Raw genomic sequence first — 26,934 nt, 5'->3', positions numbered from 1 at the left:
AAGGCTTTAACATTGTTCAATCATTCCTTTGCACAGGTAGAATATTACTTAGCAGATTCTCGTAGCTTTACGCCAGGTGGTTTATTTAAGTCATGTGGACAAATGACAAAAAATATATTGTGTTTTATCAAAACAAAATAAGTTAGGGGAGTTTCAGTCTAATCTGGATTCGATTGAGGAAGGAGAGGGGAAAGTAGAGAAGGGAAGGAAAAGGAGAGAGCAGAGAATGGAGAGTGAAGAGAGGAGGGAGGGAGATGTGAGAAAGGAAAAGAAGAGAAATAAGAAAGGGAAAAAGAAAGGAGAGAAGTGAAGGAGGCAAAGCGAGAAGACCATCACCAAGGGTTCACTCAAACTCTCTTGCCTTCCATCGCTCCGAGTCTCTTTCCCTCTCACCTTGCAGTCTACCACTCTCCCTCACTTTGTTTCAGCTGCGGTGGGAGTGAGAATGTGTGCAGTGAGCCCCAGTGCCTGATGTTCAGTTTGAGGGCCAACAGTGGGAGAAGGATGACAGTCATGGATTCAGGATTCAGAGAGGGATGGGGATGAGGTCTGAAGCCCAAAATCTAAGGCCCAAGTGGGGTGGGAAGGCAATGTTTAATGTCTCCAAGGCAAAGCGTTGTCTAAATTGGCCAGCAGAATCTATTATAAAATGATTTTTTTTTAACTCAATTTCGTACCTGCGAACATACCATTAATGAATTAACCTATGATGGTACCAATTGCCCTCTAGTCAATGATTCATAGCCTGCCTTAACAAGGATAAAACAGAACATACTAGAGACACTCAGCAAGAGAGGCAACATCTGAGGAGTGAATTGATGTTTCAAATTGATTTCTGGAGTTTCTGTATGTCTTCGATGTGCTCCAGAAACCTCAGAATTCGCATTGTGGAAGAGGTGGAGATTGGTATCAGGATGATGGAGAAAACATGTGTGAGAGAAAGGGAGGATATAGAGTATTATTGTCCAAGAGATAGACATGTTGATAACATGATAAGGTGAATTATAAAAGCAATTTTCTTTTGGATTTATTCCAATAAAATCATATTTATAGATTTTGTTGTGACAGTTAAAGCAGAACATGTTATCTCTTACTCTCTGGGCAAGCAGTGTCATCCACTCCTCCTTCATCGGAATCTGATTCTTCATCCTCATCACTAAAGCCAAATTCTTCATCTGATTCTTCTTCACTCTCCTCATCTGATTCTGTAAAGTAGAAGTGCTAGACATAAATAATTCTTCAAAAGTATTGCTAGTACTATTAATGTTGATATACAAGGAGGGAAAAATAATAAACTCCAAAGCAAGACTGAAACACAGAGCAACAGCAGTCTAAGAGGAAACCAGAATTTCAGCTGGATGAGACGTGTGTAACAGTGGGCAATATAAGAACATGACAAACCGGCACCAATATTAATATACTGGGCAAAACTGCATTGAGACTAATGGAACATAGAACAAGTACAGTATGGAACAGGAGCAAGCCCTTCAGCTCATAATGTCTGCACATGATCCCTTCATTCCCTGCAGACCCATGTGCTTATCCAAAAGCCTCTTGAATGCAACTGTTGTACTTGCCTCCACCACCACCACCCCTGGCAGCGTGTATCAGGCACCCACCACCCTCTGCATAAACAATTCACCCAACACTGCCTTTAAACTTTGCCTCTCTCATCTTAAAGCTAAGGCCTTTAGTATTTAACATTTCCATCGTGGGAAACAGGTTCTGAGTGTCGAACCTATCTATGCCTCTCATAATTTTACCAACTTTTCTCAGATCTCCCCTCAACCTCCAGCATTTCAGAGGAAACAATCCCAGTCTCTCCAACCACTCGCTGTAGCTAATACCCTCTAAGCCAAGCATCATTCTGGTAAACTTCCTCTGTACCCATTCCAGAACCAGAGGACATAGGTACCTTCGATGTGAAGGTATCACAAAATCTGCAGTTATTTTCCTACACTGACAGGACGCGTTTGGTCATCGTGGGACTCCCTCCCTCTCAGCAGCTCCTGCTGCCTCCTCCTTCCGTCACTGTCCACTCAGCCTCTCCCACCCTAGATCCACTGCCTCCTCCTCCTTCTCCCTCAGTCACTGGTGAAGAAGGGCTCGCTGATGCAGACCTGTAGCATCAGTGCCTAGTTTTAAGGCAAAAAGGCACAAAGTGCTAGAGTAACTCAGCAGACTGAATCAGTCTGAAGAAGGGTCTCGATGTCATCTATCCGTGTTCTCCAGAGATGCTGCCTGACCCGCTGAGTTACTCCAGCACTTTGTGTACTTTTGTGTATTAACCATCATCTGCAGTTCTTTATTTCAACTAAATAGAATGCTAATACCTTACTCAGCTATAACAGACAACATTCTCTCCCTACGGTCCATTATAACAAAGGTTTACTATATTCAGAACACGTTGCCTGAGGAGGTAGTTGAGACAGGTACTATCGCAATGTTTAATAAACATGTTGACAGGTAGATGGATAGAAAATAGGTTTAGAAGGATATTGGCCAAATGCAGGCAGGTGGGACTAGTATAGATGGGGCATGTTGGTTGGCGTGGGCAAATTGGGCCAAAGGGCCTGTTTCCACATTGTGACTCTGTGACTCTAACAGGAACAATGTTAGTACTTGAAAAAGGCTTTAAAAAGGCATCAATATTGCTAGAGGCCCAGGAGAGGCAACTATATTTTTGTGCCAGGGAAGGAATGATACAGGAAGCATCATCAACCTACAGTCCATTAGCGCTGGCTATGTGAGAATGGTCTGCTCAAACTGCAATAGGTACCAATGGGTCTCAGCATTGTTCATACTTCTGCATGTCCATGGTATGAGGCAAAAGTCTGAGATGAGCAGGAGGTCCGATGCTGCTATATCTGACTGTTCCCTCCAATACAAAATGTTAGAGGGTTTGGATGCCAGGGATAGCTGGCATACAATTGGTTACCCATTTTGGAAAGGACTGGACCCCAGATGTTGTTTGAAGTGATAGGAAACAAGCTACAATACTAAATAGGGGATGGTTCTGGAAGAAGTATTAATTCTTGAGAAAATAATATTCCTTTGCTGGTATCTCTCTGCTGCCTGCTTAGAAACTCTCCACCTACTACCATATTCAAGCCAGAAGCTTTATTGAACACTCCCCAGTCTTCTGTGTGGTATACCTTTCTTCAACTCTCAGCAGTCAGGGGAGCACAATTCCCAAATTCAACAGCCACCTCCACACTCACCAACCTAAATGCCCACCAAACGGCCTAAATGTCGTAAAAAAAACATCCCCACGAGGACTGCAGTTATTAAAAGAAAAGGCCCGTCATTAATGTTGGTTAACTGTTGGAAGTGATTAAACCAGTATCATCATTTCATTGTGAACTGTGCAATAAAGAAATCTACACAAATATTTGGTTTTACATTGTGGTTAACATATGTATTATTTTGAAAAATGCAAATCAAACCTGTTATTCTTTTGAATTCTGAATGAATCCCATGAAAAAAGAAACAAAACGATAAACAGTGTGAAGAAAAGCATTGTTCTGTGCACCTGTAGAAATTTTTGCTTCGCTCTTTCTTCTTCGTCTGATTTTCTTCTTGAAGACTTTGGTGAGGAAATCAGCATGTCTGTTGTTTTCACCCAGAGATAACTGGAAGGTTGTATAAAGAGCTTTCTCCTTCTCTTGTTGTTTAACAATATCTCGCTTTTTGCCCTCTTGTTGTTGAAAACATTCTTCTGATTTCATCTGTAATAAAAAGTTCCCCAATTTTTGGGTGATTTGTGAGCTGAAGGATGACCAAGTAATATTACAAGAATGACCACAGCAGCAGCAGGAATTGTTCAACCTACAGGAGAGCTTGCATTTATATAGCCACACATCCTTACGCTGCCTTTGTATTTTTCAAATGCAAAGGCGATGGTCCTTGTTGAAATTATCATTCGACAAGGGTTGTTGCATTTTTATTACTATTTTGACATATAATCTGTGAGTTAGGCAAAATGTAAAATTGTGCTGCTTCAGGGTGGAAGGTACAGAGTGCAAATTTCCACATCTGCAACACAATTGCAGAGCCTAAATGTCCAATGTTGTTCACTTCTGACTCAATACCAGGCCTCATTCATTCAAGATTCTTGCGCTTGTTGCCCTTAGTGGTTTTGGATTGAGCAAATCAGATATTTTAAGTACAGATCCCCATTTTCAAACCATGTTACACAGCCATAGGAAGGATGTTGTTAAACTGGAAAGAGTGCAATGAAGGATTGCACTTGAGGGCGTGAGCTACAGGGAGAGGCTAGGCAGACTAGGACTTTATTCCTTGTAGCCCATGAGGTTGAGGGGTGGTCCTATCCCCCAATCTATTTCCCTCATTAATTTATGCACTTCTACATGTAAAAAATCATGAGGGGAATAGATTGGGGGAATGCACAGAGACTTTTACCCCAAGACCAGAGGTCATAGGTTTAAGGTGAGAGGGAAAAGATTTAATAGGAACCTGATGGTGGCTACATGGAACGGGCTGCCAGGAGAAGCTGCCAAACACAAGATTGCAGCCACCCATAAGACCCGGCGGGTTGCAGCCGAACACAACACCAGTGGACCTCGACTGACCCGTCAGACCTGGCAGACCACGGCTTACAGGGGGGTAACCACCGATCCAGCCCATCTCAGAGGACCCAGCAGACAGCGGCCTGGAAGTGTAGCCCGCTGATCCGCCACTACTCGTCCTCCAAAGGCTCCTATTTGCCCCTTATGTAGCAGTGTTCACTTGCATTCTTTAAGATGGCGTGGAGGTATCTTTGCTCCTATTGCTCTCGTTTCACTTCATTTTTCTGTTGCTTTTTTTCTTATTCCTTTTAGATGAGATGGATCATGCTGTGAATTGGGGGGTCACCCAATCTTCAATGATCAGGTTGGGAAGTAATTGCAAGTAAATATTGAAATCACATTTTATTGAATACCTTGCCCCTGTTACTGCCTCCCACCATATCATTATGATTGACTCACTCAAAGCCTCCAGGCAACTTTTTATAAACCTAACAATATTCATGTATATGATCGGGTAAACAAATGGACCCAAAGGGACAATTTTAACAATCCTAACATGGTGCCGCATGGTAGGCTGCTCTGGAAGGTTAGATCCTATGGGATTCAAAGAAAGATAGCTGAATGGATAAAAAATTGGCTTCATAGAAGGAAGCAGAGGGTGATGGTGGAAGGTTCCTTTTCGGACTGGCCTGTGACTAGTGGTGTGCCTCAGGGTTCGGTGCTAGTCCCATTGATGTTTATTATCTATATTAATGATTTGGATGAGAACGTAGTTCTCAAGTTTAGCATGGTTCTCATGGTTAGCAAGTTTGCAGATGACACAAAAGTGGGTGGTATTGTAGATAGTGAAGATGGTTTTCAAAAATTGCAGCAGGATCTTGATTGCTTTGGTAGGTGGGCTGAGGGATGGTTGATGGAATTTAATACAGAGAAATGTGAGGTGGTGCATTTTGGAAGCACTAACAGGAGGGCCTACGCAGTGAATGGTAGGGCTCTGGGGAGTGTTGTTGAGCAGAGGGATCCAGGAGTACAGGTATGTAGTTCTTTAAAAGTGGCATTAAGGTAGATAGGGTGGTTAAGTCCATGACTATCAGGTTAAAGAATAGCTTCTTTGCAACAACCATCAGGCTCTTGAACACTACTCAACACAAAACCTCGACTATGTCTTTGGTTGCAAGGTTGGCTTGGAATTTTTTTGGACCTGGTTTTTTTTTCGCACTAGTATTGGGATTATTTATTGAAATTTTGTTTATTATATCCCATCTATGTGTATTGTGTTTACAGGTCTGTTATGCATCTGCAAGTAAGGATTTAATTGTTCAGTTTGTCGGTATATTAAACATTCCTGTCTCTTTACATTTGACTGTTGGAGAGGATTCTCCAACTCTGGGTAAAAGACTGTGCATTTACTCTGTGCATTCCCTCGTGATCTTATACAGCTCTCTAAAATCACCCCTCATCCTCCTGCACTCCAAGAATAATGTTCTAGCCTACTCAATATCTCCCTATAGCTCAGGCCCTCGAATCCTGGCCACATCCTCGTAAATCATCTCGGTATCGTCCCTTTCCAGCATAACAACATCTTTCCGATAACAGTGACCAAAACTGAACACAACACTCCAAATGTGGCCTCACCAATGTCTTGTGCAACTCTAACTTAACCTCCCAACTTCCATATTCACGTTTATATTTATTCTCCCTTGTGCACTCATCCTGACTTCATTTAAATGGATCCAAACAATTTGCTTTCACAGCAACCTGCGGTAGTGAATACAACATTCTAACCACACTTTGGGTAAAGAATTTCCTAATGTTTTTCTGGGTCATTATCTCATGTTGATAGCCTCCAGTTAATTGTTTCCCCTCAAGTAGAAACATTACCTTTATATCCATTCAGAATTTTACAGACCTCTATTGTGTCACCCCTCAATCTTTACTCAAGAGAAAAGAGACTTTATCTGTTTCCCCTTTTCTGAAATGCATGCAGTCTTAATTCTGCCTTTTAGGTAATTTGCTTGGATAAGAATCCAGCTCGACTCCTGTAGAAATATTGCTGCCTTTAATTTCCAATTTCAAAATATAAAACGATTTAAATAATTTCACCAAAATTAAAAATTGTTTCATCACCAAGGCTAGAGTGAAATAAATGGGCTACTTACTTGTGTTTCCCCTCGTTCATTTATTCGTTGGTTGACACGATCCTGCAAAATGTCCTCACTCTTTTCAAATTCTTTCAAGAGAAGAACTTCTTCAAAAAGTGTAACATGCCGCAGGTCAGCCATCTTTAAAGCAATGTCCAACTTATATTTCTGGTGGCAAAGAACCCGCAGCTCTGCATCAAAGTTCTTTATTAATTCATTGATCTAGAGACAGAAAAAACCCCACAAAGTACTGAAGTAACACAGTGGATCAGGTAGCACTCTGGAAAACATTTATAGGGGACGTTTTGGATCGGGACCCTTTTTCAGACTAATTGTAATAGTAATAGAAAGCCAGAAAAGAAGTGGCCTGACAAGTGATAGGTAGATACAGGTGTGTGGGGGAGGGGGGGGGCTTGATTGGCAGATGGGAGGATGAAGGCCAAAGGTGAAAAGAAGATACAGTGCCCTCCATAATGTTTGGGACAAAGACCCATCATTTATTTATTTGCCTCTGTACTCCACAATTTGAGATTTGTCATACAAAAGAAAAACACGTGGTTAAATACAATACAATACAATATCCTTTATTGTCATCATACAAGTACAACGAGATTTTGATTGTCACTTCCATATCGATGCTATCAAGTCAAATATTAAATAAATCACGGTGAACATGTAAACAACAAGACGGGGGGAAAGGAAAAAGAAAATGGGGAACAAGGTAAAGTGCAAAAGAAAATGTTCATGCAGGGGTCAGTTGTGCCAGATTACCCTGGGGGCAGAGACACATCATGGCGGGCTCTCAGCAGGTCCGATTCAGAGCAGCTATAGCTCTAGGGATGAAGCTGTTCCTTAGTCTGAAGGTGTGGGCGTAGAAGGCTTTGTAACGTCTGCCAGATGGAAGTAGTTCAAACAGACGGTGGCATGGGTGTGTGCAGTCTTTGTGGATGCTGGTGGCTTTCTTGACGCAGCGTGTGTTGTAGATGTCCTCCAGGGCTGGCAGCTGTGTCCCAATTATCCTCTGTGCTCTGCCGACGACCCGCTGAAGAGCTTCCCTGTCCGCTGCCGTACAGCTGAGATACCACACACGCATGTCAGAATGCTCTCTATGGTGCAGCGGTAGAAGGTCATCAGAAGCCGTTGTGGCAGACCGACCTTTTTTAGTGTTCTCAGGAAGGACAGCCGTTGCTGTGCCTTTTTTACTAGCGCAGCGGTGTTGGTGGACCATGTGAGGTCCTGTGAAATGTGTGTGTCCAGAAACCTGAAGCTGGACACTCTCACCACTTTGTCCCCGTTAGTGAGGACTGGAGCGTATTCCTCATTCTGTGACTGCCTGGACTTGATGATTAGCTCCTTGGTCTTAGTAGTGTTTAGGGACAGGTTGTTCTCTGAGCACCAGTACGTCAGGTTCTGCACCTCCGCTCTGTAGGCTGATTCATCGCCATTCGAGATCAGCCCGATCACCGTTGTGTCATCCGCAAATTTGACGATGGTGTTGGTGGCAAATGCGTGTGTGAGGAGGGAGTAGAGGATGGGGCTCAGAACACAACCCTGCGGTGTGCCGGTACTCAGGGTGGTGGTGGAGGACAGGTGGAGACCCATTTTCACTGCCTGAGGGCGCTCCGACAGGAAATTCAGGATCCAGTTGCATATATGCGAACTGAGGCCTAGCTGGTGGAGTTTGGAGGTGAGCTTGGTGGGGACGACTGTGTTGAAGGCAGAGCTATAGTCTATGAATAGCATCCTCACGTAAGTGCCCTGTCTCTCCAGGTGAGTCAGGACGGTATGAAGAGCCAGAGAGATGGCGTCCTCTGTAGATCTATTCGCTCTGAATGCAAACCGGTGTGGGTCTAGTGAGGCAGGGATGATGGCTTTGATGTGGGAGAGGACCAACCTTTCAAAGCACTTCATAACTATCAGTGTGAGGGCAACCGGGCGGTAGTCGTTCAGGTTGCTGATGTTTGCTTTTTTCGGCACCGGCACTATGGTGGCCGACTTCAGGCACTTCGGGACCGTTGCCAGAGATAAAGACTGGTTGAAGATGTTAGTGAATAATCCAGCAAGCTGGTCAGCACAGTCCTTAAGTACCCGTCCTGGGACTCCGTCTAGGCCTGCAGCTTTGCGTGGGTTGATCCTCTGCAGTCCGCACTGTACCTCATGTGTGCTCAGTGTGAGCACCTGATCGTCCTCCGAGGCCGGAATTATACCATTCATGTTGTTGTTGCCGGTTTCAAAGCACGCAAAGAAGGTGTTGAGCTCGTTGGCCAGTGTGACATCACTGTGGGAGCAGGCAGGGTTGCTCTTGTAATCGGTGATATCCCTGATGCCTTGCCACATGCTTCTGGTGTCAGTGCTTTTGAAGTGATTCTCCACTACAGTTGTAGTCTGTGGAGGTCTTTGGCCTCTGATGCCTTTTTTCAGGTTTGCCCTGGCAACACCGTATGCTACAGTGTCCCCGGATTTAAAGGCATTGTTGCGTGCCCGTAGCAGATTTTGTACCTCTTTATTCATCCACGGTTTACGATTAGGAAACATCTTTATCTTCTTGTCCTCTGCGACATTCTCCACACAGCTGTTGATGTAGGAGAGCACAGTGGATGTGTATTCCTCCAAGTCTACCTCTGTGCCATGGTAGCCTGTTACGCAAACAGGTCCCAGTGGGTGCGTTCAAAACAGTCCTGGAGTTGTAAAGTGGATTCCTCAGGCCATATTTTGACTGTCTTTATTACAGGTTTGGTCTTGCGGATGAGAGGTGTGTATGCTGGCATCAGGAACAGTGAAAGGTGGTCAGATTGTCCCAGGGTGAGCAGGGGAGAGCTTTGTATGAGTCCTTGATGTTATTGTATACTTTGTCCAGCGTGTTTGAGCCCCTGGTAGGGCACTGCACATGCTGGTGGAATTTGTGGAGCACAGCTCGTAGGTTGACCTGGTTAAAGTCTCCTGCAACAATGAAGGCGCCCTTGGTGTGAGCATCCTGCTGCTTACTGATGGCCACGTGCAGCTGTGCTAACGCTAGATTAGCATTAGCTTGTGGAGGAATGTATACAGCCATTATGATAACAACGGAAAATTCCCGAGTCTGCATTTAAGTAGTAGGTATTCCAGATCTGGGGAGCAGTACCTCTCCATTTCAGTATGGTTGTTGCACCAGTCATTATTGATGAAGATACAGAGCCCCCCGCCCTTGCTCTTACCGGAGTCCTTTGTTCTGTCTGCCCGATGCAGTGATCAGTTTGTGAGCTCCACAGACCCATCGGGAACCAGCGCGTTGAGCCACGTTTCAGTGAAAATCAGCGCGCAGCAGTCTTCCAGCGTGTGTGTGGTAACACACACTCTTTGTGTGTTGAGCCACAGCCTTACCTCATCCAGCTTGTTGGTGAGTGACCGGACATTTTCCAGGAAGACACTCGGCAGGGATGGTCTCTGCGGAGCCCTCCATAGCCTTGCCTGAACCCCTGCGCGCTGTCCACGTTTTTGCTTTCTCTTCTGGCGCTGCCTCCGTCTCCATCCTGCCGGTGTGGTGATCCCAGGAGCTGCTGGTGCTCTGGCCAGCTCTGCCGGGATGTTGCAGAAGCCGCCGAGGCTTTTAAACACCCGCTGTTCCCAGCCGTGTCCGATGTGGAGTAGGTCCCTGCGGCTCCATGAGCGGCCTGTCCTGTAAGTATAGCATCATATGGAGAGCGCAAAGCCGCTGCGCCTGGACTGTGCCGCCATCTTTTTCATAGTAAAGTGCACATTGTCAGATTTTGATAAAAGCCATTTTTATACATTTTGATTTCACCATATAGAAATTACAGCTGTGTTTATACATAGTTCCCCCATTTCAGGGCACCATAAAGTTTGGGTCACATGGCTTCACATGTGTTTGTAATTGCTCAGGTGAATTTTATTGCCTCCTTAATGCAGGTATAAGAGAGCTCTCAGCACCTAGTCTTTCCTTCAGTCTTCCCATCACCTTTGGAAACTTTTATTGCTGTTTATCAACATGAGGACAAAAGTTGTGCCAATGAAAGTCAAAGAAGCCATTATGAGACTGAGAAACAAGAATAAAACTGTTAGACATATCAGCCAAACCTTAGGCTAACCAAAATCAACTGTTTGGAACATCATTAAGAAGAAAGAGAGCACTGGTGAGCTTACTAATCGCAAAGGGACTGGCAGGCCAAGGAAGACCTCCACAGCTGATGACAGAACAATTCTCTCTATAATAAAGAAAAATCCCCAAAACACCTGTCCGACAGATCAGAAACACTCTTCAGGAGTCAGATGTGGATTTGTCAATGACCACTGTCCGCAGAAAACCTCCTGAACAGAAATACAGAGGCTACACTGCAAGATGCAAACCACTGGTTAACTGCAAAACTAGGATGGCCAGGTTAAAGTTTGTCAAGAAGTACTTGAAAGAGCAACAAAAGTTCTGGAAAAAGGTCTTGTGGACAGATGAGACGAAGATTAACATATCAGACTGATGGCATGAGCAAAGTATGGAGGAGAGAAGGAACTGCCCAAGATCCAAAGCTTACTGCCTCATCTGTGAAACACGGTGGTGGGGGTGTTATGGCCTGGGCATGTATGGCTGCTGAAGGTACTGGCTTACTTATCTTCATTTATGATACAACTGCTGATGGTAGTAGCATAATGAATTCTGAAGTGTATAGACACATCCTATCTGCTCAAGTTCAAACAAATGCCTCAAAGCTCATTGCCGGCGGTTCATTCTACAGCAAGACAATGACCCCAAACATACTGTTAAAGCAACAAAGGAGCTTTTCAAAGCTAAAAAATGGTCAATTATTGAGTGGCCAAGTCAATCACCCGATCTGAACCCAATTGAGCATGCCGTTTATATGCTGAAGATAAAACTGAAGGGGACTAGCCCCCAAAACAATCATAAGCTAAAGATGGCTGCAATACAGGCCTGGCAGAGCATCACCAGAGAAGACACCCAGCAACTGGTGATGTCCATGAATCACAGACTTCAAGCAATCCTTGCATGCAAAAGATATGCAACAAAATACTAAATATGACTACTTTCATTTACATGACATTGCTGTGTCTCAAACATTATGGTGCCCTGAAATGGGGGGGGGGGGGGCTATGGATAAACACAGCTGTAATTTCTACATGGTAAAACCAAAATGTATAAAAAATGGCCTTTATTAAAATCTGACAATGTGCCCTTTAACCACATGTGATTTTTTCTATTACAAATCTCAAATTGTGGAGTACAGAAGCAAATAAATAAATGATGGGTCTTTGTTCTAAACATTATGGAGGCACTTCAATGGGTGCACATCAAGATGGGACACAAGGAAGAGAGGGGGGGAAATGGGGGTGGGAGGCTTGGGTTGTTACCAAAAATTGGAGAATTCAATGTTCATATCATTCTGTTGTAATCTACCCAAGCGAAATATGAGGTGCTGTTCCTCCAGTTAGCACGTGGCCTCACTTTGGCAATGGAAGGGGCCCAGAGCAGAAAGGCTGGTATGGGAATGAAAAGGGGAATTAAAATGGTTGTCTGTCCCCGTGAAGGAGACAGATATCGAGAAAGGGGGGAGAGGTGTCAGAGATAGTCCAAGTGAATTTGAAGGCAGGGTGCAAGTTAATTAAAATTAATTACATCAATGTTGATGTGCCGGTGAAAGGGTTGAGGGTTGGTGCCAATTTAAGTTTGGAACTAGGACTGTTTAATGCAACCAACAAAAAGGGAGGCATAGCTGTGGCCCATGCAAGTACTCATGGCTACACCATTAATGAAGAAAGTGAGAGGAGTCAAAAGAAAAGTTGTTGAGGTACAGTGCTTTCACGTTAGACAGAGGTTCACATGTACCCCTCTAAACTCATCTACCCCATCTGGTGTTCCAAATGTGGTCTCCTGTACATTGGCAAGACCAAACGTGGACTCGGCGACCTTTTTGCTGAACATTTGTGCTCGGTCCACCTGGCCTGTGAGATATCCCAGTTTCCAACCTTTCAATCCCCTTCCCATTCCTACACTGACCTTTCTGTTCTGGGGCTCCTCCATTGCCAGATTGAGGCCACGTGCAAACTGGAGGAACACCTCATATTTTGTTTGGGTAGCTTATAACCCAGAGGGTAAGAACTTCTACTTTCAATGAGATCCAATGAGGACAATGCAGGGATATAGTAAAATCCATCAGGAACTCTGCTGCGAGGCGATGAGACCCAGAAGTGTTTCAATGAGACCTTGCACGAACTGCTTTTAGAACCATAGAAACAGAGAAAATAGGTGCAGGAGGAGGCCATTCGGCCCTTCGAGCCAGCATCGCCATTCATTGTGATCATAGCTGATCATCCACAGTCAGTAACCCGTGCCTGCCTTCTCCCCATTTCCCTTGATTCAGTAGCCCCTAGATCTCTATCCAACTCTTTCTTAAATTCATCCAGTGATTTGGCCTCCACTGCTCTCTGTGGCAGAGAATTCCATAAATTTACAACTCTCTGGGTGAAAAAGTTTCTTCTCACCTCAGTTTTAAATGGCCTCCCCTTTATTCTAAGACTGTGGCCCCTGGTTCTGGACTTCCCCAAAATTGGGAACATTTTTCCTGCATCTAGCTTGTCCAGTCTTTTTATAATTTTATATGAATCTATAAGATCCCCTCTCATCCTTCTAAACTCCAGTGAATACAAGCCTAGTCTTTTCAATCTTTCCTCATATGACAGTCCCACCATCCCAGGGATCAATCTCGTGAACCTATGCGGCACTGCCTCAATTACAAGGATATCCTTCCTCAAATTAGGAGACCAAAACTGTACACAATACTCCAGATGTGGTCTCACCAGGGCCCTATACAACTGCAGAACCTCTTTACTCCCATACTGAAATCCTCTTGTTATGAAGGCCAACATGCCATTAGCTTTCTTCACTGCCTGCTGTACCTGCACGCCAACTTTCAGTGACTGGTGTACAAGGACACCCAGGTCTCGCTGCACTTCCCCCTTACCTACCTGACATCATTGAGATAATAATCTGCCTCCTTGTTTTTGCCGCCAAAGTAGATAACCTCACATTTATCTACATTATACTGCATCTGTCATGCATCTGCCCACTCACTCAACCTGTCCAGGTCACCCTGCAACCTCTTCGCAGTTCACACTGCCACTCAACTTTGTGTCATCTGCAAACTTGCTCGTGTTACTTCTAATTCCTTCCTCCAAATCATTAATGTATATGGTGAATAGTTGGGGCCCCAACACCGAGCCTTGCGGCACTCCACTCGCCACTTCCTGCCATTCTGAAAAGGACCTGTTTTCTCCTACTCTTTGCTTCCGGCTTCTTTGCTTTTGGATAGGGAGATTCAGTAGCAGTGGTGTGGTGGGAGAATACAGCACAGCAGGAATTTCATTATCTAGCAGAAATCGTGTGAGAGAGACCCAATAGAAAGTGTTCCTGAATAGGATTTTCAGTGTTACCAACTGGTTTAAGACACATTTATACAGGCTGGCTAAAAGCAGTTAAATCTTTTTATGCAATCTATTGTAATATGCTTTTATCTCAATATTGTTGTCACCATTTCCAGCATACCTTCCTTAGTATCTCCGTTTGCATGTATACATTTGTTTTCTCTTCAATCATTTTGATTTCCTCTTCCAACTTTGACTGCTCTGCCGTTTCATACAGTACAAGTTTCACAGCACTCCCTTCTATTTGATGTCTTGAGCTATATGGTGTTGCGTTGGAATTGCCAGATATTTTTTCAGTCTCAATGACCTGCTCGGATTGTTTTGTACGTTTCTTACTCGGAAGGTTCTCACCTCTGAATTCCAAAAGCTTTTCTTGATCATACTGGAATTTCTTCTCAGGCATTTCATCAGGATACATACTTGGGATCACAGGAATAGGGAGATGTTGTGAAGGAGCGAGCTTGGTCTGTATTAACACCAGCTCCTCAGTTAGATTGGTAATTTGCTCAATAATATCCAGTTTTATGTTACGGCGGTTGATTATCTTCTCGCTCATTTCACTTTTGAGTAGATGGATCTTTACAAGACAATAAAAAAGATTAGCCCACACAAATAGAATACCCCTAAAATCTTAGATTTTGAAGTCTGTATCATTTCCCAGCTATTGGGTGAACATAGAATCTGGCATGGTAAATCTGGTATGACATGAAAGAATAAATTTGACCAGAGATTATAAACTTTCATTTCCATCGTCTGACTCTAATAATACAACATGCAATGGAATTGAATGAGGTTACAGATTAAATTTAAGGATCAAATACTGTTCAGAAATGTTACTTTCGTTTAGAGATACAGCGTGGAAACCGGCCCTTCGGCCCACTGAGTCCAAGCCAACCAGTGATCCCCACATACTAGTTCTATCCCACACACTAGGGACAATTTACAGAAGCCAATTAACCTACAAACATGCACGTCTTTAGATAATGCAAAGAACCAACCAAAACTATCACTATTCACTCGCATCACAGTAAAGCATGCTTTCAGGCCATCTACTATAATGTACATGATACTGTATACACATCAAAAATGTAAACAGACTTGTTTCTCCATATAAAGTAAGTTGTTCAGAGCATTGCAGCAATGACCCGCATTATTCAAGGCACCTGGAAATACTTATGTTTCCATGCAATAGTCAGATCTCCAACAGACATAGACAGATGAGATGAGACAGACCTCATACCATCTTTGGAAATAGAAATAAACATTTTTGTTCTGAATGTAAGTTGTCACTGCACCCAAACTGAAGGTGAGTAAAAGGCAACTCAAGACCTCTGGAACTTGTAGTGTAGGAGAACTGCTACAAATGTATTCCTCTGTAGCTTGCCTCTTTTGAGCGCAGCAGTTCCTTGGACACAGTCTGAGTTGCTGCATGGATTGGATGAAACAGTTTGGATTACTCCATTAGCCTGATATGGCCCTTCAATAGTTTTGTTAACTTCATAGATCAACGCAATATGTTGCATCGTGCTGTAAATCTGTGGAATTCTCTGCCTCAGAAGGCAGTAGAGGCCAATTCTCTGGATGCTTTCAAGAGAGAGCTAGATAGAGCTCTTAAAGATAGCGAAGTCAAGGGATATGGGGAGAAGGCAGGAACGGGGTACTGATTGTGAATGATCAGCCATGATCACATTGAATGGCGGTGCTGGCTCAAAGGCCGAATTACCTACTCCTTCCTGCATCTATTGTCTATTGTCTATAGAAGAGGCAAGCAAAAAGAATACAAAGCACATTCTGTGCTGATACAAACCAGTTCCTCAAGGCAAATAAGCTGGTTCCTTTTCTTCTCTGCATTAATACGCAGATGTTCTGGTACAGTGTAGTCAGGCGCTGTTTTTAACTTGAAATCTCCCATGTGCTCCTGAGCATCTTTGATTGCCACCACATCATTTGGATCTTCATAATTATCATCAGGCAGGCTTAAATAACTACAGAAGATAAAATGGAAATGTAAAGAAATTAATGATGCTTCTGTACAGCCAAGGGTGCTCTGGCCTCAAATGCAAACAAAGGATCAAGAGAACAGGAGTGGACCACTCCACATCCACAACCTGTTCCAATATTTAACAATATGATTACCCGAACTCTTACTCCATTTACTTCTTCCGTAACCCTTAACATTCTTGACCAGAAAAAAAAATCAAAATCACCACATTGAATAAAATAACAAAACAGTTTGGAATAGCTGGGATTCATTTCGCACATAGGTACCATCTACAGTAAGCCACAGCATCTACAAAATGTGTTCTCAATCTGTGAAGCAACAGCCATCATCTGAATGAATATATTATATTAAACATTCTGAACCTTTCTTCTAATGAGCAATACCAGGCTAGTTTGGACATTTTATTTCCAAGTAGGATGGGATTTAGTTTAGTGAGAATACAATACTTCAACAGAAACTGTTCTCAAAGTATGAACTAATTTCAATTATCAGAATTAATTTATTATAAAAAAACATTCTAAATTACTTTGTATTGCGCAAACAGAAATGCTACATTAGTTAGAAGAATTTACCTCAATATTGGACCTAGGTCCTTTCAGTTACAAAGACACAAAGCGCTGGAGTAGCTCAGCGGGTTTGGCAGCATCTCTGGAGAACATGGCATGGTGTTGTTTTGGGTCGGAATCCTTCTTCAGATTGATTATAACTTCATAATTCACAACTCTTCAATCCTTTTGTCTCACATCTTTGTCATTTTTATCTATGGCCTTTCTCTAACAATATGCCTCAAAACCCCTCATTCGTGTCAATCTATTACCTGCAAGGCTTTGTCCTGTCTCTCCTCCCTTCCAGCCTTTCCCCCTCCTACAATCAGTCTGAAGGAGGGTCCTGACAATAAATCATCTGCCAACATTTCCGTCACCTACAACGGGACCCCACCACTGGCCATATCTTCCCATCCCCTCCCCTTTCTGCGTTCCGCAGAGACCGTTCCCTCCATAACTCCCTGGTCCACTCGTCCCTTCCTACCCAAACCACCCCATCCCCGTGCACTTTCCCCTGCAACTGCAGGAGATGCAACACCTGTCCCTTTACCTCCCCCCTCAACTCCATCCAAGGACCCAAACAGTCTTTACAGATGAGACAGAGGTTCACCTGCACCTCCTCCAACCTCATCTATTGCATCCGCTGCTCTAGATGTCAACTTCTTTACATCAGTGAAACCAAACGCAGGCTCGGCAATCGCTTCGCTCAACACCTTCGCTCAGTCCGCCTTAACCAACCTGATCTCCCGGTGGCTGAGCACTTCAACTCCCCCTCCCATTCCCAGTCTGACCTTTCTGTCATGGGCCTCCTCCAGTACCATAGTGAGGCCCACCGGAAATTGGAGGAACAGCACCTCATATTTCGCCTGGGCAGCTTGCAGCCCAGTGGTATGAACATTGACTTCTCCAACTTTAGATAGTTCCTCTGTCCCTCTCTTCCCCTCCCCCTTCCCAGATCTCCCACTGTCTTCCTGTCTCCACCTATATCCTTCCTTTGTCCCGCCCCCCTGATACCAGTCTGAAGAAGGGTCTCGACCTGAAACGTCACCCATTCCTTCTCTCCTGAGATGCTGCCTGACCTGCTGAGTTACTCCAGCATTTTGTGGATAAATACCTTCGTCCTGACTTAAAGCGTCACCTATTCATGTTCTCCAAAGATGATGATTGACCCACTGAGTTACTCCATCACTTTTCTGTAGTACCTTGTTTCTTACATTCAAATTCCTATTTAAATATTATTTCAAATAGTAATTGCAGTATGAAGCATTATATCTAGTTCAACATAACTAAAAGAAACTATGACACTATCTGAAAAGTGCATTGTATGCATACAATATAATTTCTATCAAATGAATATATTTCTGATAAGAAGCATTTTGATCCAATTCACTTCATGTAAAGCGCAATTCTAGCTTAATTAGAAGTGTTTATCTCAATACACGACATAGCTCTGTTTAGCTAACAACAATTAATCACAGACATATTCAACAATATCCAACAGTGCCCAAGCAATAGAGACTACAGCATTATCTCCAAAACTCACTCAATTTATGAAGTGATTTATATCAATTGAATTGATTTGCATTTGTGAAACATTTTAAATTACTTTTCTTTATGTATTGGGCAAGACGTTTAGGATGACAGTACCGGTGCCGGATTAACATAGTAGCAAAAGTAGCATTTGCTAAGGCCCCGCACTTTTGTGGGCCCCGCACTAAATGCTTGCAAGCAAAATGCTTGAAATCAGCATCCCACTGAGGGGCGCTGTGTTGCGCGCGCCAATCCCCAACCGCCACGGTTTGAATGTGTTGGCAGGGCTGCGCGGACCAATGGGCAGCCGGGGTGTCACTGTCCAACCGCCAACCCCGAGACACAGACCCTCCCCCCCACCCCCCACCCCCATACTTGAATGTTCATGGTGATGGCGCTATAACGGCTGAAGCTGGAAATATGGGAACAACTAGTACTGCGGCAGAAGGCATGATACAGCAACAGCCAGCATCCATTGAATGCGAAAGAACAAGTGAAAAGACCAAGTACTCTAATGATATTGGTGAATGGCCAAATGATCTAGATGATTGTGATCGGGAATATTGGATAGCCAAGAGAAATGATGAATGTCAACATGCTAATAATAGTGACTTCTCTTCATCCATGCAATTGAATGACAATGAAAAGAATCCTCCGCACTGTCAGAAGAATTATTTCACATATGTTCATAAACCTACAAAAAAGCAACATGCAAGAAATTGGTTATGCTATTCAGAAAACAAAGGAAGCCTATTCTGTTTCCCATGCAAGGTTATGACTTCAGGATGTTCAAAGTCTAGTGAAGAGAGGTTTAATGACTGGAAAAATGCAAGCAATCTATTACGTCAACATGAAGAAAGTTCCTCACATAGACAAGCTTTAATTTCACTGTCGATGCGCAAAAGCAAAGGTGAACGGGTCGATTCTCAACTTGTGAAACAAATGGAAACTGAACAAAAGTATAGGCGCACACTTCTAGAGCGAATAATTGAAGTTGTAAAGTTTTTAGCAGAACGAGGCCTTTAATTTTGTGGTAATGATGAAACTGTTGGTTCTCCTCATAATGGAAATTACTTGTAGTTGTTAGAATTACTGGCCAAGTTTGACCCTTTTCTGGCTGAGCATAGAAATACTCATGCAAACAAAGAAAAGGGACATAAATCATACCTATCTAAAACAACATGTGAGGAATTCATCAATCTGATTGTATCCAGCATACTGGATCACATTATCGGTGAAGTGAAGAAATACAAGTATTATTCTGTTTCATTGGATTCTATTCCAGATATATCTTATGTGGATTAGCTGACTTTGACTTGGCCCTATGTTTTGCCGTCTGGACCAGTTGAAAGATTTGTGAAGTTTTTGGATAGGGAAGGTTATAGTGCTGAATAGCTCGCTCAAAGTTTACATGACTTTTTAAAGGAAAATAACATTGATATAAAAGACTGCTGTGGTCAAAGTTATGACAATGCCAGCAACATGAGTGGCAAGTATAGAAAGCTGATCTTGTTCTCATATTGGCACCGAACAAGAGCTTGTAGAGTTACAGTTGAACCGTTTGATAACTGATAATTCTTTGGAGTCTTGTTTTCCAAATGTAGAAAATGCCATGCGCATTTATTTGTCACTCATGGTTACCAACTGCAGTGGAGAACGCTCGTTTTCAAAACTGAAAAGGATTAAAAATGAACTAAGGAACTCCATGGGTCAAAACAGATTGAATAATCTCACTCTAATAAGCATTGAACATGAACTGAGGTGAGAAGGAACTTTTTCACCCAGAGAGTTGTGAATTTGTGGAATTCTCTGCCACAGAGGGCAGTGGAAGCCAAATCACTGGATGGATTTAAGAGAGAGTTTGATAGAGCTCTAGGGGCTAGTGGAATCAAGGGATATGAGGAGGAGGCAGGCACGGGTTATTGATGGTGGATGATCAGCCATGATCACAATGAATGGTGGTGCTGGCTCGAAGGGCCGAATGGCCTCCTCCTGCACCTATATTCTATGTTTCTATGTTTCTAATTTCTGCATGGAATAGACGTTTCCAATATCATCAACAAATTTGTTCATGCTAAATCTAGAAAATGTGACTTTTAAATTGTGATTTTGTTACTTTTGACATTTGAAATTGAAAAAGTAAATAATTTATGTTGTAATATTTATGTGTGTTTTTTAAATTTAAGACCTCTTTATAACATATGCTATGGGCCTCGCACTAGCTTAATCCGCCCTGGACAGTACACCTGGTGTGGTGGCTCCGTTTAATTGATAGCAATTGTAGTACAAAGCACTCTCTTGTTCAAAGGAACTTACAGTATTGCCTATACAGACCATTCTTAATGTTTTTCATTTTCAAGGTAACTTCATCCATAGAAACTGAGCTGAGACTCTACATTTATCTTTGTTATCTGAGTGCCCTTCATAGGACCTAATTAGCTATTGTGTTTCTCAACATTATGCTAGTAACAACTCCATAAAGACATAATTGGTTGCAAAGTTCCTTGGACAGCCAGTAATCAACAGTATTTTAACATTTCCAATATTGTCTGAGATTGCCTCAGTTAGGGTGCCTTAGCTTAGATAGGGTGGAATTTATTCAGTGCATCCAAGTACGTTTTGAAGCAATATGTAGAGAGCCCAACTACAGACAGGGCAGTACTCAATCTTAGGAAGTGAAACTGGACAGGCAATGGTGGTGATGGTGGGGGGAATGCTTTGGGAACAGTGCACATAATACTATAAGTTTCAAGGTGGCGATGGAAAGGGAAAAGATTGGTCATCAAGGTTAGATCTTGAATTGGAGAAAAGCTGATCTCAATAGTGCTCCGAAAGATCCCGACCTGAAACAACATCTATCCATGCTCTCCAGAGAAGCTACTTGATCCACTGAGTTACTCCAGCACTTTGTGTCTTTTCTTTCAATGGCATAAGAGAGGATCCGGTGAAAGCCAATTAGGAGCAGATGCTTGTACTAAAACAACTGCTGATGTAGGAATTGGAAAGAAGTCAAGGGCAGTATGTTCCAGTAAAGGTGAAAAGTTAAAATGACAAGATTAGGGAACCTTGGATGAGAAAGGATATTGAAGGTTTGATCAGGAAAAAAGGGAAACATGTGACAGGTTAGATGAGTGATTTTGAAGGAGTCTTGAGCAATTCTCAATGTGTAGGAGAACATTTAGGAAAGAAATTAGGAGGACAAAAAGAAGCAAGAAAGATCCAGGAGAATGCTTGGACATTGTATATCAAGAACAAAAAGTTAGCCTGGGACAGAACGGGTTCCATTAGGGACCAAAAGGGTAATCTACGTGTGGAGCCAGGCATGTGGGGGCGGTCCTAAATGAATACTTCTCATCTGTATTCATCAAGGACATGAAAGATAACAAGTTGAGGAAGGGTTATTTTGACGGTGTGGAGCATGACAGTATTAAGAAGGAGATGTTAGATGTCATGGGATGCATAATAGTTGATAAATCACCAGGGCCAGATGAGCTCTATCCCAGGTTGCAATAGAAAGCAAGAGAGAAGGTAGCTGGGGCCCTGGCAGAGATTTTTGCACCTTGGTTAGCCACGAGTGAGTTGTCAGAAGACTGAAACATAGCTAACGTTGTTACTTTACCAATGAAGGGCAAGAGAGATGAGTCAGATATCCTGACATCAGTGGTAGGGAAATTATTTGAGAAAATATTAAGAGATTTATATATGTTTGGAAAGATGTCGATGATCAGGTAGAGTCTGCCCGACTTTGTGTGGAGAAAACTTGCCTCACTAATATTGATTTAATTTTTTCAGGAGGTAACTAAGAAGACTGATGAAGGCTGTGTGGTGAATGTTGGATCTTAGTAAAATATTTAACAAGGTCCTGAATGATAGGTTGGTGTATCTGGTCTATGGATAACTACTTGCATATGTGCAATCCGGTTAAAGCTTAAACCAACCCAATTTGCCTCACCAAAATGTTTTTAGCAATATCCCAACAAACTTTTGTGAGGATTTTATAGTCCTATTTCTCACAGTATTTAGAGAAATGGAGGTCCATCAGAAATGCTGAATTCAATGAAATTTCATGAATGCATCCACTACTTAATGGGAATAGGTTCCACATTCTGATCAGTGCAAGTTTGCCCTGTATTTCCTAATTCCTGTATAAATGAAACTTGTATTTATAGCCCCTAGTCTCGTTCTCCCTCAAGTAAAAACATATTTTCTATGTCTAAGTTGTAAAAAACCTTTTGAACTGTTAAACAGGGGAAGTACTCTGACAGAAACAATACATTAAAGATTAATAAGTGCAAAGTTCAAATCACCATGCTAAAATTGTGGTCTATAACATATAACTCATTCCAATCTATCTCCACGAGTCAAAACCTGTTCAAGTTCACCACTCCCTTCCACATTAGAGTAGTTAATACAGATTAAAAATTGCATTTTTCTACAATTCATAAGAACTATTTCGTTTCCCACACAGTGTGCTTATCCGTCAAATATTTTTAAAACTACAGATGCTGAGGTTCTGACAAAAGGACCCAGATCTGTAATGTTAACTGTTTCTCCTTCCACAATGCTGCATGGCCTGGTGAGTCTTTCCAGCATTTTCTGTACTTATTATGCTCATCGGTCAGTTCATTTATGCAACCATAGTTTGTTAAACACTTCCTCGCACCCGTGTTAACTATGATGCTTCCAGGAAATGGTGGTAACTATTGAATATGGACCTGATTTTCAGAAGTAATCACTTTTTACTAGCTGTTTTCAACTAGGTCGTGTTCCTTTCATTGGTACAGATTGTGAATGCTCTGTTTGTTTGGATGATTAGCAAACCAGTTTGATCTTGGAATAAAAAGAAAACTCCAATAAATCCCATTTGACTTTTTTTTCATTTTTATCTATGTACTTTTTCTTTCATTTTCCCTCTCAAGCTTGTTTGCAATGGCAACTTGGACCTCCAAGCCAATTCCTAACCACCTAGTTAAGTTACGACCTGAAATGTTAAAGTCATTTCTTTTCCCACAGATTCCCTGACCTGGTAAATGTTCTGTTTTTTTCCTGTTTTTATTTTAGTTTAGCTAGGTCTCCAAACTTACCAAATGTTGAAACTGTCAAAAGACTTGGAATGTTTGTGCCCACGTCTAATATGGCATCGGCAAGCCTGGTACTGTTTTCACTCATAGATTCACAGTCAGAGAAAGATACAGCATGGAAATGCGTATTTTGGCCCATCAAGACTGTACTGAACATCAATCCCCCAATTTACACAAATCCTATTTTTAATTCTTACCACATTCTCTTCAATTCCTTACATATTCTCCTACTCACCACCTACTGGGGACAATTTACAGTAGTCAAATAACCTACTGACCCACACGTCAGAGCTCCTGAGGGAAACTCACGTGGTCGCAGGAAGTATGTGTAAACTCCATACAGATGATAAATGAGATCAGCATTGAAAACAGGTCTCTCATGAGCCAGTGGTTTATTTGCAAACCTTCCCTCTTTTTTACTTCCCTCACTGTAAATCACTATGTAAACAGTGAATGAAAATGCAACTCACAGTTCTGTCCATTCTTTTTTCCTCTGTTCAATTTTGGCTTTTGCTCTATCTGTTTTGCTAATCATATTAAGTAGTCTTTCAGCATGTCGAAGTCCAAAATTCATCTTTGATACAGGTTGTTGTGATTCTGCCATCAATTCAACTTCCATGTCCTGGTCTGTAGTCTTATCAATACCTAAAGAGATCGAGCACCAATAAATCAAATTGTGGGTTATACCAATGCATTATCTTTCACTGGAATTTGCTTTCCAAACTATAACAACAATCCTAAGAGGATTTCAACAACAGATCACAAGACCTGCAATAGGATCTTTGCCCATCAATACAGGAGACCACAATGTAGCATGGCAACCTTTAGCACTTAACAAGAGGGTTGTTTTCGGTTCACAGTAAAGATGGACACTTTCCCTGCTACATTTAATTTGTGATTCATGAGTAACACATAACCTGTAGAGTAAAATAAAAATGACATAGGAATCACCTCTAGAATAGAAAGATAAAGATTCCTCACTTGGATACATAATTAATCCTGTGAGGCAGGGGTTGAAACGAGAGGAAGGGAAACTGATGGGAAATCGGAAGACAAGGTGGACAAACAGATGGAAACCAGTGGCAATATGAATGTTTTTATATGAATACATGAATATTGGAAATAAAGTAAATCAGCTACAAGCATAAATTGTCATGCAGGGTGTATGGTATATAATTAATTCATTAAATTATTCAACCTCCCAAAGTGCAACACCTCGTACTTTGACCTCCATCTGCCATTTCTTTGTTCATTTCTGTACCTGACCGATATCTCACTGTATATTTTGACAGCCTTCCTCACTGCTCACGTCCACCAATTTTGGTAATAAAAAAGAAATGCACATGCTGGTTTATACCAAAGATAGCTATTTATTAAATGCTAGAGTAACTCGGCGGGTCAGGTAGCATCTCTGGAGAAAATGGACAAGTGACCTTTCGGATCAGAACCACTTTTGATGTCATCTGTAAACTTGCATCATCATTTATGTCCAAGTCATTTATATATATCACAAACAGAAGACCCCAAGTTAGACCCCTGCAGAACTCCACTGGTCACAGACCTCCATCCAGAATACCACCCACCACAATCCTCTTCTCTGATTAGGGCAATTTTGAATACACGAACGTTACTGTGGATTTCATGCATCTTAATCTTCTGGATCAGCCTACCATGAGGGACTTTATCAAATGCCGTACTAAAATCCATGAAGAACATCCACTGCCCTACCCTTATCGATCACCTTCGTCATCTCCTCACAAAAACTCAATCATTCCTAAGACATGCTGAGGATAAAACCATGTTGACTGCCCCTAATGAGCCAATTCTCTTTTAAGTGTGAACCCATTCTGACCACAGCAATATTTAAACATGTCAGGTCAGCTGAGATTAAGAAAAATAAGAATACAAATGCATGGGGATATTTGGTCCTGAAAAGGACTTTACCTGCCCCTTTGCTTTCCTTAAAAAGATTATCTTTGCTTTTCAGCTCCAACTGCACTTGGCTCTTTCTCAGCGCTTCCCCCTTCATTTGGTGATACTTTTCCGAGAATGATGTTACTCGATAAGTTGACACCTTGTGATCACTTTCAAAACAATGCACAATAACTGTGTCATACTCTACTGCATTTCGAAACCTGTGGAAAGATTTATAGATAACTTGGTAATTAAAAATAAAGATACATCATTAAAATGTTTCAAAAACTAGCAAAGTCTACAAAGTATTTTTGCTGTCAAAGATTTCAAACACTGATCTGTATTTAAGAACATTTTGACACAAAGGGTGGTGGGTGTATGGAATGAGCTGCCAGAGGAGGTAGTTGAGGCAGGTACTGTCACAATGTTTAAGAAACAATTGGACAGGTACATGGATAGGACAGGTTTGGGCAGATTTGGGCCAAATGCAAGCATGTGGGACTAGTGTAGATGGGACTGGTTGGTCAGTGTGCACAAGTTGGCCATTTGAGTACTACCACTCTGATTGGGAAAATATTGCTAGTCCGTAGCAGAAGACTGCAATAGTTCAGGGAGGCTTTAGCCAATAGTTCAGCCATTACATGGGGATTGCCTGTAATAATAATATCTCTATTATTTGCGATAGAGTCATAGAGTCATACAGCGTGGAAACCGGACCACTCGCTCTGGCAAATAATATTAAGGAAGTTCCAAAGAGATTAAAAGACATCAAAGGAAAGATGGTAACTAGAGGAAAGATAGGCCCCTCAGATATCTAAGTGGTCATCTCTGTGTGGAGCCACAGTAGATGGGAAAGGTCCTCAATGAGTATTTCTCCTCTAATTTTACTATGGAGAAAGATATGAGGCACTTTGAACACAGATGTCCTGAGGACAGTCCTTATTACGATTGAGGAGGTGCTGGACATCCTAATGCATATAAAGATATATAAAGATCCCAGCCTGATCAGATATTTCCAAGGACCCTTTGGGAAGCCAGAGAAGAAATTGCAAGTGCCCTGGCTGAGATTAGACTCGGGTGAGGTGCCAGAAGACTGAAGGGTGACTAAAGTTGCGCCTCCATTTAAGAAGTGCTGCAGACAGAGTTTTAAACTAAATAGTTTAAGGGGGGAGGGCAACAGATTGGAAAGGTATGGCTAAATTTAGAGGGAAGGAGAGTGCAGGATAGGTTACTGTAATCTCCTGAATAATAAATAGATCAGAAAGTTTAGAAAGGGTTAAGAGTCCAACACCAGGTAACATAGGGACCAATTTGAAAAGAAGGTGGTGAAAACAGAATTTAAGGTGTTATATTTGTATGCATGCAGTATACAAAACAAGGCAGATGAACATAGTATAGTTAGAAACTGACAGGTATGATGTTGTAGGCATCAGAGAGTCGTGGTCGAAAGAGGGTCAGAGCTGGGAGCCGAACGTGCAAGAATACACATCCTATTGAATAATCAGGCAAGTGGGAAAGGGGGTGGGGTGGCTCTGTTGGTAAGGAATGAAATCCAAACCTAAGCAAGAAACGACACAGGATCAGAATAGGTACAATCCTTGTGGCTAGAGCTTAGAAACCGCGAGGGTAAAAAGTCCCTAATGGGAGTTATATGCAGGCCACCGAATAGTAGCCAGGATGTAGAATGCAAATTATGTCAGGAGATAGAAAAGGCATGTAAGAAAGTCGATGTTACAGTGACAATGGGGGATTTCAATATGCCAGTAG

General features: G+C 42.3%; 1 protein-coding gene across 1 annotated transcript in view; it reads right to left on the bottom strand.

Moving 5' to 3' along the window:
• Positions 1-26,934, bottom strand: part of cfap44 (cilia and flagella associated protein 44) — a 115,933-nt gene that overhangs the window by 21,041 nt on the left and 67,958 nt on the right. The window contains exons 22-28 of the mRNA XM_078408713.1: positions 25,198-25,388; positions 23,724-23,898; positions 15,903-16,080; positions 14,217-14,672; positions 6,689-6,892; positions 3,533-3,728; positions 1,095-1,205 (exon numbers count right to left, since the gene is read on the bottom strand). Of these exons, the coding sequence (XP_078264839.1) occupies positions 1,095-1,205; positions 3,533-3,728; positions 6,689-6,892; positions 14,217-14,672; positions 15,903-16,080; positions 23,724-23,898; positions 25,198-25,388 (1,511 nt within the window). The remainder of the gene's footprint in view (positions 1-1,094; positions 1,206-3,532; positions 3,729-6,688; positions 6,893-14,216; positions 14,673-15,902; positions 16,081-23,723; positions 23,899-25,197; positions 25,389-26,934) is intronic.

This window comes from Rhinoraja longicauda, chromosome 12 (assembly GCF_053455715.1).
Source record: "Rhinoraja longicauda isolate Sanriku21f chromosome 12, sRhiLon1.1, whole genome shotgun sequence".
Classification (NCBI taxonomy): Eukaryota; Metazoa; Chordata; class Chondrichthyes; order Rajiformes; family Arhynchobatidae; genus Rhinoraja; species Rhinoraja longicauda.
Note: the sequence above shows the minus strand (reverse complement) of the source record. Positions and strands in the feature narration are given on the sequence as shown.